This window comes from Archocentrus centrarchus, chromosome 20, assembly GCF_007364275.1.
Source record: "Archocentrus centrarchus isolate MPI-CPG fArcCen1 chromosome 20, fArcCen1, whole genome shotgun sequence".
Lineage (NCBI taxonomy): Eukaryota > Metazoa > Chordata > Actinopteri > Cichliformes > Cichlidae > Archocentrus > Archocentrus centrarchus.
In genome coordinates, this window is record NC_044365.1 from 22,589,323 (window position 1) to 22,603,200 (window position 13,878).

General features: G+C 41.7%; 2 protein-coding genes across 4 annotated transcripts; one reads left to right on the plus strand and one right to left on the minus strand.

The window, feature by feature from the left end:
• Positions 1–1,022: 1,022 nt before the first annotated feature.
• Positions 1,023–3,686, minus strand: mrpl15 (mitochondrial ribosomal protein L15). The gene is made up of 5 exons (XM_030756819.1): positions 3,501–3,686; positions 3,225–3,382; positions 2,066–2,231; positions 1,585–1,708; positions 1,023–1,474 (listed from the first exon to the last, which is right to left on the minus strand). Exons 1-5 carry the CDS (start codon positions 3,603–3,605, stop codon positions 1,137–1,139), a joined length of 891 nt encoding a protein of 296 aa, XP_030612679.1. The 5' UTR covers positions 3,606–3,686; the 3' UTR covers positions 1,023–1,136.
• A 3,842-nt stretch (positions 3,687–7,528) lies between these two features.
• Positions 7,529–12,831, plus strand: lypla1 (lysophospholipase 1). Of its 3 annotated transcripts, XM_030756281.1 has the most exons (9): positions 7,529–7,879; positions 8,013–8,044; positions 8,153–8,218; positions 8,440–8,487; positions 8,579–8,649; positions 8,736–8,809; positions 12,019–12,120; positions 12,392–12,568; positions 12,663–12,831. In XM_030756281.1, the coding sequence occupies exons 1-9, from the start codon at positions 7,811–7,813 to the stop codon at positions 12,720–12,722; spliced, it is 699 nt and encodes a 232-aa protein (XP_030612141.1). In that variant the 5' UTR covers positions 7,529–7,810; the 3' UTR covers positions 12,723–12,831. The 3 variants fall into 3 exon arrangements, with proteins under 3 accessions (XP_030612141.1, XP_030612142.1, XP_030612143.1); XM_030756282.1 differs by lacking the exon at positions 8,013–8,044 and having other exon boundaries at positions 7,529–7,978; XM_030756283.1 differs by lacking the exon at positions 8,013–8,044.
• The last annotated feature ends 1,047 nt before the right edge of the window (positions 12,832–13,878 follow it).

Below are 13,878 nucleotides of genomic sequence, written 5' to 3' on the forward strand. Positions count from 1 at the left end.
TATTGGATACTTGAGGATTCAGGAAAACACTCAGGGAACCACAAGCAAACTCATCAAAGTGAAACCTTTGACTTGGAGGGTAAAAATGTAATTTTGTTTAATGAAGCTCATCTTAAAAATTAGGCTTTTTTTTTTTTTTGCAGCTTAATAAAACTTTGCATCGCTCTTTTTTATTCTTCTTGCATAACTGAGATCGGACCACTTTTTACTGAAGTGGCGGGGGGGGGGGGGGGGGGGGATTTTAGAGAAACACAAAGCTTGTGGCAGTGCAGACACGCACAGACATATGCTTCCTTTGATAAAGTGTTTTTATAACTGCACAAATTCTATGGCAGCCTCCCTCAAGACAATATCTGTGCAAAATACCAAGTTATTTATAGAGTGTGCCATTTTGACTTCAAAAAATAAACACAAGTGTAATAGTGAGTTCACGAGAGCCACGATACAGCCAAAACCAGTGAGGTTATATTCCAGCACAGGCTTCATTTATAAAGTGTGAACACAGGGATAGAAAAACCTCATCAGGATGCATCCAATGTTATTAGATCTGAATGATGGCTTATTGGTACTTTTATGTCTCTAAAGCACAGAGAAGCAAGGTTGTATGTATGTTTTTGCCTGATTGTACCCCCCCCCCCCCCCCCCCCCCGAAAAAAAAAAAGGGGGGGTGGGGTGGGGTGGGGGGGTCTTTTGAACATCCACACCAGGATACAGCTGCCTATGACTAATTTCAAACTCCCCTTCTAGGGCCTAGGCAACCCATTTCACAAGTAACACACATCAACAGGCATCTGTTTCCTGTTTTCATTCTTTGAGTTATCTTATTTTCCTTATTTCCCCCTCACCTGTTACAGTTCACGTTCCTTCCATCATGCAGCATAGGCCACAATCATGCTTGGACACGAGGCCGTCAGATATTAGTCACTGAGTAATCCTCATCATACAGTTTGTCGCATAAAAGAGCCAAAAATTAACCATATAAAACCCATAATAGTAAAATGTAATACACTGGAAAAAAACACTTTTTTCACAATGAAGTTTAATGACAACACACAGATTGCAGTTTTCCATATAAAATGAAAACATTTTCAACACTCCCATTTACCTATACATAAACAGTATTTTTCTCCTACCACCTACGAACTGTAATATTTCAGCAGTTTTTCATCAGTTGGTTTCAGAATCTTCTTCTCTGCCATATTAACAACCCAGCCTGGAGAGAGGCCAAAGAAGATCTGCCGAATATCCTTCCTCGTGGCCAACATGTGATACAGTTCATCCTTTGAAATATCTGGCAGAGTATAACCATATTTCTGTGCCAGGGCTACCCGGGCCTGCTGGACTTTTTCCGGGTCTGCCAAGTAACCCCGGTTTTCAGCACTCATGTAATAAGGGAGCATATCCTCCCCGGGCAACAGTCGCTTTGGAATGGGCTGCCCACGGAAGAAAAACGGGACGGGCTTGATGAGAATATCTGCAAAAGTGAGAGCACATTTTCAGACATTTATCTAAAAAAAAAAAAAAAAAAAAAAAAAAAACGCAATGAAGTGGGTAAGTGTATAAGACCAGTCATTTATTAGTTACCGAGACTTAGAGGATCATAGAAACTGGTCGTGATGACCCCTCCATTCCTTTCAACAGCAGCTATGGCTCCTTCAGTCGCTCTCTGAACCTCAATGTTGATTTTTGCTGCAAAAATGTCAGCGCCCTGAAGCAGAACAAACACATGAACTTACCTCAGGACTGCTTAGAAAAACTCAGGAGTCAAGACCAGCATCTTATTGCGTTTCAGTCACAGTGACAATACTGTCATGTGGTGCCACCTACTGGCATGTGTATGCAGTCCTTCAGTTCTAACTAATTAGATAACCTTATAGTGATTTTACACCATTCTTAGCATTCATAATTTATTGGACTGAAACAATAATGTTTCTCTAATCTTGTTTCTATATTGACACTAAATACACAGATGAGTATTTACTCATTTTAAAATCAGATGACATGAGAAATCAAACTTCCTAATTTGTTTATAACTTTCTACACAACAGGTGAAGGGATCAAAAACCTCATCAACAAGCTGGACTCCATAGTCCCGCTTCAGGGGCTGGATTGTGACTCCTCTGGCATTGACGAGCTGGGTCAGGTCTATCGGCTGAGTCGGGTCGACTCGTCCCAAATCGATCAGGTACTGCAGTCGTTTTAGCGTCAGAGGGTGGTACTGTGGACGCCGACTGAGGAGGAACAAGAAATACAAATCCATATCCACTGTTCAAAAAAAAAATTAAAGGAACACTCAAACATTGCAGTGCAACACAAAGTGAGTTAAATTGCAGGGATATCAATCTGTCTAGTCAGGAAGCAAAAACCATGTGAATACTGTCCAGGGACACTGGAGAGGTAACAACAAGGCAACACACAAAAAGAGGTAACGGTTTTGCAGGTTTTGGTCACAGACCATTGGTCTCTCCTTATCCCTCCTGACTGATTTTTATCTAGTTTTACTTTTTTACTGTCCTTGTCACTACTGGTAGCATGAGATGGTATTTGCAGCCCATTCAGGTTGCACAGATACTCCAGCTCCTCCAAAATGACAAATCTCTACATGCCATCGCAAGGTTTGCTGTGTCTCCCAGCACAGTCTCAAGAGTGAGCCATCGACCTAGCAGTAGGTCCAGTATCTGTGCCTTTGTGTGAGCAGGAGGAGCACCACCCGTGCCCTCCAGTGGGGTACTCGTGTGCATGATTTTGACCACGCTGTTTGACTCGATGAGGGGGCAGCATCAAGTTTGCCATGGCGTCTCCAGACTTTTTCATGCCTGTCACGTGAGCTTTTTACCTGTGTTCTCATCTATGAAGAGAACAGAGCGCCAGTGGCGGACCTGCCATTCCTGGTGCTCTCTCACAAATGCCAATCCAGCTGCATGGCATGACTCTAATGCTGTTATTAGAAGATCAGCATCAACGACAACAATGTCAAAACAATGGAAAGCTGCTTTATCTTTAGTTCTGTGTAGGTAAGTGTACTGACCAGGCTCCTGCTCCATGCACAGTGCCAGTTATGAAGAGACAGAAGAAAATAAATAAGAAAGCTTGAAAAACATATTTAGATTTGGGCCTGATCCCTTACAGATGCAGGTGTTATTTATGTAAATTCAGCGTGCATCTTACTCAACAAACATTCACTGGTTACTCTCACAGCTGGAAGACATTTGGACATGGTTTACCTGTGCCCTTCATTGAATCCGTATTTTGGTATGACCAGGTAAAAGGGAGTCTGGCCGCCCTCGAAGCCCAGCCGAGGCCGGTTCCCTCGCTGCCGCTCTCCTTTGTGTCCTCTGCCGCTCCTGTTGCCACCATGCTGCCCTCTGCCCCGCCGTTTATCCTGCAACGCAGAAACATTTGGTTCTCATGAGTACAACCGTCTCTTCTGGATTACTTTACACACACTGAGCTGCGTTAGCCACAGACAGCTACAAAACTAACGAGAGGTTAAAACTTACAGCTTTTTTGGCTCCTGGTTCAGGCCGCAGGTTTGCTAGCGTTATCCGCGGGAGATTCTGCAAAACATCCAGCGCTTTACCGCCTGGTTTTTTAGGGAAAGACATGTTTCTGTCGCTCACATGTCAAAGCTAGCAAACCAAGGGCATATAGGTCACGTGACACAGGAGAACAGCGGAAGTATTTCTCGTTGACGCTGCGACGTTTCAAAGTAAAAGAACAGCGTTTTAGCGCTTCTGTTTTCCAAAATATTTTGCGTTTATATTGAAACTTTTTATTAAAAAACAAAACAAAACAAAAAAACAGCCTCAAACGGCCGGTGTCACGGTAAGGACATTGAATGTATTTTAAAAATGAGATGGTCCAAGCAAAAACCAAACTTTGCTAAAATTCTCACTGTTATTAACAATTATTACAATTCTTTCATCAAGCTGAAAATTATACTTCCAGATGGGTCCAGATGAGTATTTTTTTTTTGGTAGTTTTTCCTCTGTACACCACCACAGTGGATTTTAAATCAAACAATCAACATGTGATTGAAGTGCAGAATTTCAGCTTTAATTCAAGCACTTTTACAACATTTTTGCGCTGTTTGTGGATTACAGTCATTTTTATAAACAGTCTCTCGTTTTCAGAGGCTCACAAGTAACTGAAGAAAGTAAAATTATTTTTAAATATATGGATTGCTTTTAATAGAGGCTTCATAGTGGAGTAATTTACACATTCACCTGACAAGTGAAAGAGCCCTGGTTTGACTCTGAGTGGAGACACAAATCACTTTGGGGTTGTGGCAGGAAGGGCATCTGGTGTTTAAAAAAAAATAAATAAAAAAGCCTGCCTGAAATCTAGAACCCATGGGCAACATCAAGTGCTGTGTTTCCTCCATTGAGGCGCTCTGCTGGGTCTTTATTGCAGCCACCTTCAGTTGCTGCTTGTTTGTAAGTCGTTCTGCATTCAGTTTTGTATGTAATAACTGAAAAGCATGCTCAAGTTGCTTGAGCTCACTTGACTTGGCCATTGAAGAATATGTAATTTGTTTGCCTTCAGAAATTCTTGGTTTGCTTTGGGTCATCATCCACTTGCACGGTGAAGCGCTGTCTGATCAGTTTTGCAGCATTAGGCTGAATTTGGGCTGAGAGTGTACTGTAGCTCTGTACACTTCATAATTCATCCTGCTACTTCTATCAGGATTGGCTGGCCATCATTAATAAACACTATTGACCCACTTCCACTGGCAGCCATACATGCCCACACTATAACATTGCCTCCAAAATATTTGACAGATGATGTGGTATGTTTAGGAATATCAGGTGCTTCTCTTCTTCTCCATACAGTTCTCTTCCCGTCATTCTGATACAAGGTCATCTTGGTTTAATTTGTCCAAAGATTTTTTTTGTGGAGTCTCTTTCAGATGTTTTCTGGCAAATCCAATCTGACCTTCTTGTTGTTCTAGAGTGTAACCAGTGGTTTGCACCTTGTTTTAAGTCCACAGATTGTAGAAACATTAACAGTGATATTCCTACCTCCTCGAGCGTGTTCTTGACTTGGTTAGATGTTGTGAAGTTGCTTTTCTTAACAATGGAAATGGTTAATTGCCCTCTTTTGTCTTTCAGGGATTTTGGTGTTGCTGAGCTGGCAAATGCAATCCTTTTTTTTTTTCTTCAAAGAATGTACCAGATTGTGGATTTGGCCTCCCCTTCAGTTTTTACTATCGCTCTGAAATAATTGTAGTACATGTAACATTTTTTTTATTCTTTACCAAGGGGTATGCTGCAGCTTCTCAGAGATGTAGCAAATGAGGTTTAAGAGTTTGGTCCGTGTAACAGTGGTGTATTTATTGGGGAAGATGATAATATTAAGAATCCATGAACAAATACACCAGAAACTGAATCCAAGATGTGACTGCGTCCCTGGAAGATTCTTCTGGGCTTCTCTCTGTGGATAAATGAATTCCCACAAAGCTTAATTAGGTGGAAATACACTGCATCTAATTGAAAACCTTGCATTGTTTATAAGAAGACAGAGAGCTTCAGACAACTTCTGTGTATTAAAAGAAGAAGCAATGATCTGTTGTTATAAAGGTATGTACACCAAAATATTTTAGATGAATGTTCAGTAGAATATGAGGAGAAAACCTGGAAAAATACAACTACAAGAGAAATACATGTTAAACTACAAATGCATGCTGTGAAGCATTTAAGGCCATTTTTGTTTAGTGTTAAATATCAGATGTAGAAAAAGGAAACAGAATTGTATTTTGATTTAGTGAGCTACTCTCAATAAATTATACTATACTTCCTCTTCTTTCAGCTGCTCTCTTTAGTTATTGCACAGCAAATCATCTACCTCCATCTCACCCTCTCCCTAGCAGCCTCCTCTATCACTTCAGCCCTCTGCATGTCCTTCACTACATCCATCAGTCTTCTCTGTGGTCTTTCTCTTTCCCACCTACCTGACAGCTCCATCTTCAACATCCTTTGTCCAGTATATCCACTATTCCTGCTCTGCACATGTCCAAACCATCTCAGCCTTGCCTCTAATGTCTCCAAGCTGCTCAACCTGAGCTGTCTCTCTGATCTACTCATTTCTAATTGTGTCCATTCTGGTCACTCCCAGTGAAAATCTTAGGATGTTCAACTCTGCCACCTCCAGCTTGTCTTTTTGGCAGTGCCACCATCTCCAAACCATACATCATAGCAGATCTCACTACCACCCTGTAAACATTGCTTTCCACTCTTGCTGCTATTTTTTGAAATGGTTTTGTAACCCTTTCCAGACTTTCTCTGTTTATCTTGTTCTTGTTCTTGAGTTTCACAAATCATTCGTCCCCACCTGCGCTCCCTTCTTCACCTCTTTTGTGTCATTGCTTTGGATAGTTGAAATTGTCCACCTTCACTACCTCTGCTCCTTGCATCTCGACTGTAACACCTGTCTCCCTCTCATTTCCACACATTATCTGTCTTGCCTGTTCCGTCCAGAGCATACCTCCACCTCTCCAGGCTCTCCTCCACCTGCTTCCTACTACTCTCACTACAGATCACAATGCCATCTGCAAACATCATAGTCCATGGAGACTCCTGCCTGACCTCAGCTGTCAACCTATCCATCACCACTGCAAACAAGAAGGGGCTCAGAGCACCCTGATGTAATCCCAATCCTCATGTTGAACCTGTCACTCCTATTGCGCACCTCACCACTGTTTTGCTGTCCTCATACATATCCTGCAAAATCCTCACATACTTCTCTGCCACTCCTGACTTTCTCATGCAGTACTACAGTTCCTCCCTTGATACCCTATCATATGCTTCCTCTAGATCTACAAAGACACAGTGCATCTCCTTCTGTCCTTCTCTATGCTTCTCCATCAACCCTCTCAAAGCACACATCACGTCTTTAGTGCTCTTTCTCAGTATGAAGCCATACTGCTGCTCGCTGATTGACACCTCTCTTCCTAACCTAGCTTCAACAACTCCTTCCCATATCTTCATGGTATGGCTCATCAGCTTTATCCCACTGTAGTTGCTACAGCTCTGCACATCACCTTTGTTCTTGAAAATTTATACCAGTATTGTTCTTCTCCCTTCCTCAGGCATCGTCTCAGTGTCCAGGATTGTGTTAAACAATCTGGTTAAAAAGTCCCCTGCCCTCTCTCCTAGACATCACCATACCTCCATAGGTATGTCACCTGGACCAATTGCCTTTCCACTCTTCATCCTCTTCATAGCCACCCTCACTTCCTTTTAGATATAAATATGTCATTTAACCTATACATGAACTTTTTTTTTTAAACTAGCCATAATAAAAGCATTTCCCCACTTGTGGGATAAACACATTCTATCTTAGCCTATCTTTAAAATTTTTATCCTAATTTTTTAAAGGTTATTTTGTTTTTGAATTTTATATGTGTGCGGTGGGGGATTTAACTGTCCTCTTAGCAGCGCTCGCTGTCATTTTATTGAGCCAATGGCTGATGTGCATTTGTAATGGGGGCGGCGCTAATGACATCCAATCACATAGCGGACGAGGCGGGCCCACGAAGCGTGCCTGTCTTTGTCGAGTAGAGCTTTACCCGCTGGTGTGTTTATTTCTACCACAAAATTCAACTTCCAAGAAGAAAAGCACGACTGCCAGCGGTGACAGAGGGCGGCGGTACTTTGACCTCTATTGTCTGCCGGCGTTTTGTCCTTCAGCTGTTTATATTTGGCGGCCAGTGTTGGACAGATATCGACACAGATTGACAACAGGGGGGTGGGGGGGATCGTTATTAGCTAAGAGCTAACTTCTCTCGACATAACAGCTGCCTCAGCGCTGTATGTGCGGCAATAACATGTCAGTGCCCTTACCTGCCATTGTGCCTGCTGCCCGGAAAGCCACTGCAGCGGTGAGTTAACAAGGCGACACGGGACATCTACATGTTAGTGAAAGAAGTAGCTGTTATTGGACAGTAAAGAGCCTAGTTTGTACCAGCATGTGCGAGTAGGTGGGTTTTTTTTTGTTTGTTTTTGTTTTTACAGGTTATATTTCTGCATGGCCTTGGTGACACTGGGTATGTAGAGAGAAATTAGTTTCACCTTTTATGTGTTATTGGTGTTTATTAGTCCCCAAAGCACTTTAGCGTTAATTAAACTGGTTTTAACTGTGTCCAAAATGACAGACACGGCTGGGCAGAAGCTTTCGCAGGCATCAGGATACCACATGTGAAATACATCTGTCCACATGCGTAAGTATGTACAGCAGTTATAACACGGGAAGCAGGTCCTGGGAAAGTTTTAGAAAGTCTGGAAGCACCTAGCTCCAGGCCTTGTGCAGACTTGGATGTCCTATATTTAGCAGCAGCTGGCATTGAGGGCTGTGAAGATGCATACACCTGTTGACACAACAACACTCATGCTTTGTGCAGTTAGGCCAAACTGTAATGTTACTCTTCTTCACTGATTACAGCCCAACCATGCCTGTTACTTTGAACATGAGGATGAACATGCCTTCTTGGTAAGCCTGACAGTTAAGCAGGATGTTTCAGTAGAGAGTGTGGATGTTGCATATCTACTGAGCCTCACATATATGTGCTCCCTTTCTACAGGTTTGATATCTACGGGCTGAGCCCGGATGCAGATGAAGACGAAGCCGGAATTAAGAGAGCATCAGATAACCGTATGTTGATGACAGGATTTTGATCATTTTGAAGCTTTTTCTTTAGTCAGATCTAAATATAAGGGATTTCTATCATTTCATTTCAGTTAAAGCTCTGATAGACCAAGAGGTGAAGAATGGGATACCTTCACACAGGATTATCCTGGGTGGATTTTCACAGGTAAGTGTGGGATGTGCTTAGACAATGTTTTATATACCCTTGTACTTTTTTTGTGATTTACAGGCAATGTTATTATGGTGCATCAGGGCCACTGAAAGTTAAAAAAAGAGTGGGTGAGTGTTGGTAACATTCTGTGAAACAACTCAAAATTTTCAAGATTAAAGTTGTAAACCTACAAAAAACTGCGGAATTTTATGGAAAAAATTGGAAAGCTTGTGTGTTTATTTTTTGGGTTGTTTTAAAGACAAGGAGCCATATTGTTTTTAAGGTTAAGGATGGAAAGAAATTCACAGCCATGAGAAACACTATTGGAATGCAAAGAGCACCTCCTTTCCAATTATACACTGCTCAGAAAAATTAAAGGAACACTTTAAAAACACATCAGATCTCAATGGGAAAAAAATCATGCCTGATATCTATGCTTATATAGACTGGGTAATGTGTTAGGAACAAAATGATGCCACATTGTTTGATGGAAATAGAAATGATCAGCCTACAGAGGGCTGAATTCAAAGAGACCCTAAAAATCAAAATGAAAAAATTATGTGGCCGGCTAGTCCATTTTATCAAAATTTCATTGCACAGCTCAAAATGGTACTCAGTAGTTTGTATGCCCCCATGTGCTTGTATCCATGCCTGACAACACTGGGGCATGCTCTTAATGAGATGATGTATGTGTCCTGGGGGATCTCCTTCAAGATCTGGACCAGGGTATCACTGGGCTCCTGGACAGTCTGAGGTGCAACCTGGTGGCATTGAATGGACTGAAAAATAATGACCCAGAGGTGTTCTATTGGATTTAAGTCAGTGAAGTCTGTTTCTGATTGGTCAGAGACATACACACCAGTGGCCTGCTGGAGGTTATTTTGTAGCTCTGGCAGTGATCATCCTGTTTCTCCTTGCACAAAGGAGCAGTCTTCCTGATGGGTTAAGGACCTTCTACGGCCCTCTCCAGCTCTCCTAGTGTAACTGCCTCTCTCTCCTGGAGGCTCCTCCATGCTCTTGAGACTGTGCTGGGAGACACAGCAAACCTTCAGGCAGTGGCACATGTTGATGTGATATTCTGGAGGAGCTGGACTACCTGTGCAATCTTTGTAGTGACCAGGTGTCGCCTTATGCTACCAGTAGTGACACTGACCCTAGCCAAAACAAACTAGGGAAAAAACAAAAAAAAGATGAGGAGGGAAAAAATGTCAGTGGCCTCTGCCTGTAAAACCATTCTTGTTTTGGGGGTTGTCTCATCATTGCCCCCTCTAGTGCACTTGTTTTTAATTTCATTAACACCAAAGGAACTGAAACTGATTAACAACCCCCTCTGCTACTGAACTCACCAGATCAATATCCCAGAAGTTTAATTGACGTGATATTACACTCACTTCTATTAAAATAGGTAAATCTATGACCTGGACTAACAGCAGTGGCCGCTGTTTACAACTTTAATCTTGAAAATGTTTTGCATTGCCTGATGTTTTATTTATTTATCACTTCTTTGGATTAATAGTGAGTACATATAAGGTTGCTACTTTTGGCTGCTCCTTTATTCACAAGCCGTCACTGCAGTGGGTAGCTGTGCATGTCTAATCTGGAACATTTTTTACACCGGATGCCCTACCTGACCCAAGGGGATTTGTGTCTCCTCCTGGGACATTCATCTCTAAACTACTACACTATTGAACTACTGTATAAGGGAATTATTGTGTGTTTTATTATGTTGTAAGGAGTTAAAGAGGTACAAGAGTCATTAAAGCTTGATTTAGACTTCAGAGTTGAATTCATGCTGAAGCCTGACCAGGCGTCAGAAGTGTAACATCACATTGTGGCAACACTAACCACAACTGTGACCTGTCCCCTTGGTAACAACTTTTATTAGTGAAACAAAGTGTAATATTAAAAGAAACCCATATGCCTTTTCTTTGTTTTCATAATATTACCAATTTGTGCTGACTCAAAATGGTCCTGATGTCATCTCTCTTTTTTGCATTGTATTAATTTCCATAAAAGTAAATTTTTTTTAGCTTCAGCTCAAATATGATCAGCTCAGTTTCAGTTAACATTGTTCGACATACACAAAGAAAGTCAATACACTGGCACTGGAACCCCACTGCTAACCAGTGTTCTGGCAGCATGCAAATATAAATGCATTCAATGAACAGAGAGCAAATAAGGCTTCAAAAGCCCAAACTTTTCATATATGATGTAAACTCACAGCTCTCAAGTTTTTTAAACACCTAATTTGGAAATTGTCATTGCTCAGAATAGCATCAGATTAAAAGATTGAAATCAAAGAAGACTTTGTTGACACCACTCTCATACAACAAAACAGGCAGCAGGCGGTGAATGTTGACTGGAAATGGGTTGAACAGCTGTACTGGATGTAACGCCTAAAAACTGTTTGTTTAATCTGTACAAAAGCTTGAGTGTAAAAATAAAAATGTGCCCTTTTTGGACTTTTTTTTTTTTTTTGCCTTTTGCTTCTAAGTGACACACAGCCCCCTGATCTGTTTCTTTCGGTTTATATCAAATGGTACAATAACTGGAGAGATTAATTTGATTCATACTATTGATGTATTTTGTGTGCAGGCAGATCTTAAATTTAAGCAAGAAAAAGCACAGAACAAACAAGTAGGCGCTCCTCTCTCCGTACACTTCAGGCACTTCAAATACTCTGCATTATTTTGAAAGAACAAAAGAGGACTGGAGCCTTTAATCACACAAACATACACGTGTTTTGACACTGCTGTGTCTTTATAAGAGTTGGCGGAGCACTCTGGATTAATGAAGTGAATTTGTCATGCTTCCTCTACGCCTGCATAGTTTGTATTTTTATCCTTGTAACATTAAGAGAGGCCTGTATTGTGAACGCCCGGGCTTAGACAAGTTACTTTGCTGTTGTGTTTACCTGGAGCTGTTATACTTTAACAAATGTGTACTTGCACTTTAAATGGGTATTTATTTGGGAATGTGGCAGTTAGCTCGCACCTGTGGGGTATCTAGTAGATTTGAAATCCTGTTCGACCATTTATCCAATGAAAACTGTGCACATACTTTGGTTTTGCTATGAAAAATGATCTGTTTGATTGATATGAAAGCTGTGAATTGAATGTGCATTGAGTGCCGTCCTCAAGCTGAGCTTGTGTTGATGTGCTTGTACTTGGAGTTGGTTGTGGGATCTGTGTGAGAAAGACTGGTTTGTCGGTTTGTTTTTCCAGGGCGGAGCGTTGTCTCTCTACACGGCTCTGACGACTCAACAGAAACTTGCTGGGGTGGTCGCTCTGAGCTGCTGGCTTCCTCTTCGCAAATCCTTTCCTCAGGTGGGAAAAAAATCTCATGTTTGCACATACTGGTGTATTAACCATTACAGAAACATACAAAAAAATATTTTAGTAATTACCAGTACTACTTATGCCACAGCAGTACTGTGGTGGTGGTCTAGTAGATTTGGTAAGCACTGCATGTAATGCTTCAAATGCTATTTTGCAAACTGCTCCTTTAATTGGATTACACTGCAGGGATATCCCATAGCCAACTCACATTTAGTCATAATCAGATAATAAAAATAATCCTAATCTGTTCTATTCTCAGGCGGCCGCCAACAGCCCTAACAAGGACATGCATGTCCTGCAGTGCCACGGGGATTCTGATCCCCTGGTTCCCTTTATATTTGGCAGCCAGACAGCAGAGAAGATGAAAACTCTCATCAATCCTGCCAACATTACCTTCAAGTCATACCGAGGTCTACCTCACAGTGCGTGTCCAGAGGTGAGGGTGGGGAAAAAAGGCACATGTACGTTACTGTAGAGCTTTAGGTGTCAGTGTCCAGACATGCTTTTTGCATCTTTTTGTGTATTTACAGGAAATGGTGGATATCAAGCGATTCATAGAAAAGCAGCTTCCTCCTATCAGTGACGAATGAACTTGAGAGGCCTCTCAGCTAATCAACGTCAGAGTCCTTTGAGCTTGACTGCAGTGAGACTACATGGACTGGAGGACCACTGACTTACTTGATGATAAAAAAAAAAAAAGAGAGAGAGAAATACACTGCTGCTACTCATAGACAGGACCTGGGCTGTCAGCCTGGGAAAGGCATGACTGTATTGATGCTGCGTCTTGACCTGGCGCCGCACACGACCCTCAGTGTTACAGTAGAGTAACATTAGTTGCTTGATTGTAAAGCTACTTTTCATTGAGATAAGCCATTTCTTGCAGGAAATGTATGTATTATGATAACTAGGGCTACATTTCATGGTTTAATACCTACTCTCTCACAATAAATGGGCTGTTATTAAATTATAATTTTTTCATTAATGTAGCTCATGTTTAGTGATAAATTATTAATTAAGGCATTTCACCAAGCTAAATGGCCAAATATTTGTTGCTGCCAGCTTCTCACGTTTCTTCTTCCTTCGGCTGCTCTCTTTAGGGATAGTCACAGTGCATCATAAACCTCCATCTCAGCCTGTCTCTAGCATCCTCCTCTGTTACACCAACTCGCTGCATGTCCTTCACTACATCCATGAACCTCCTCTACAGCACCATCTTCAGCACCTTTTGTCCAATATATTTACCATCTCCTCTCTGATCATGTCCGAACCATCTCAGCCTTTCCTCTCTTAACTCTGTCTCCAAACTGCTCAACCTGAGCTGTCCCTCTGATGTACGCATTTCTTACCCTGTCCATCCTGGTCACTCAGTGAAAATCTTCAGCTCTGCCACCTCTAGCTTGGTCTTCTGTCTTTTTGACTTTTAGCGGGTCTCAGTACCATCTTGTGAACTTTCCCTTTCTCTGCTATCCTGTCACAAATCACCCCGGACACTCATCTCCACCCACTCCACCCTGCCGGCTCTCTCTCCTTCACCTCTCTTGTGCGCTGTTTCTTGCTTTGGATTGGTCTCAGCTTCTTGGATTTACATGATCGTAAATATAATATTAGGACTTGGCCTTTCAGTAAGGGAAATATGTTATTGGCCGTAGGTGTAGAACATTTTTTAAAACTGTTAACAATACAAGCAAAGGACTATGCAGACTAAGGCTTGATTTAGACTCCTGCATTGAATCTTTGTAGAGCCTA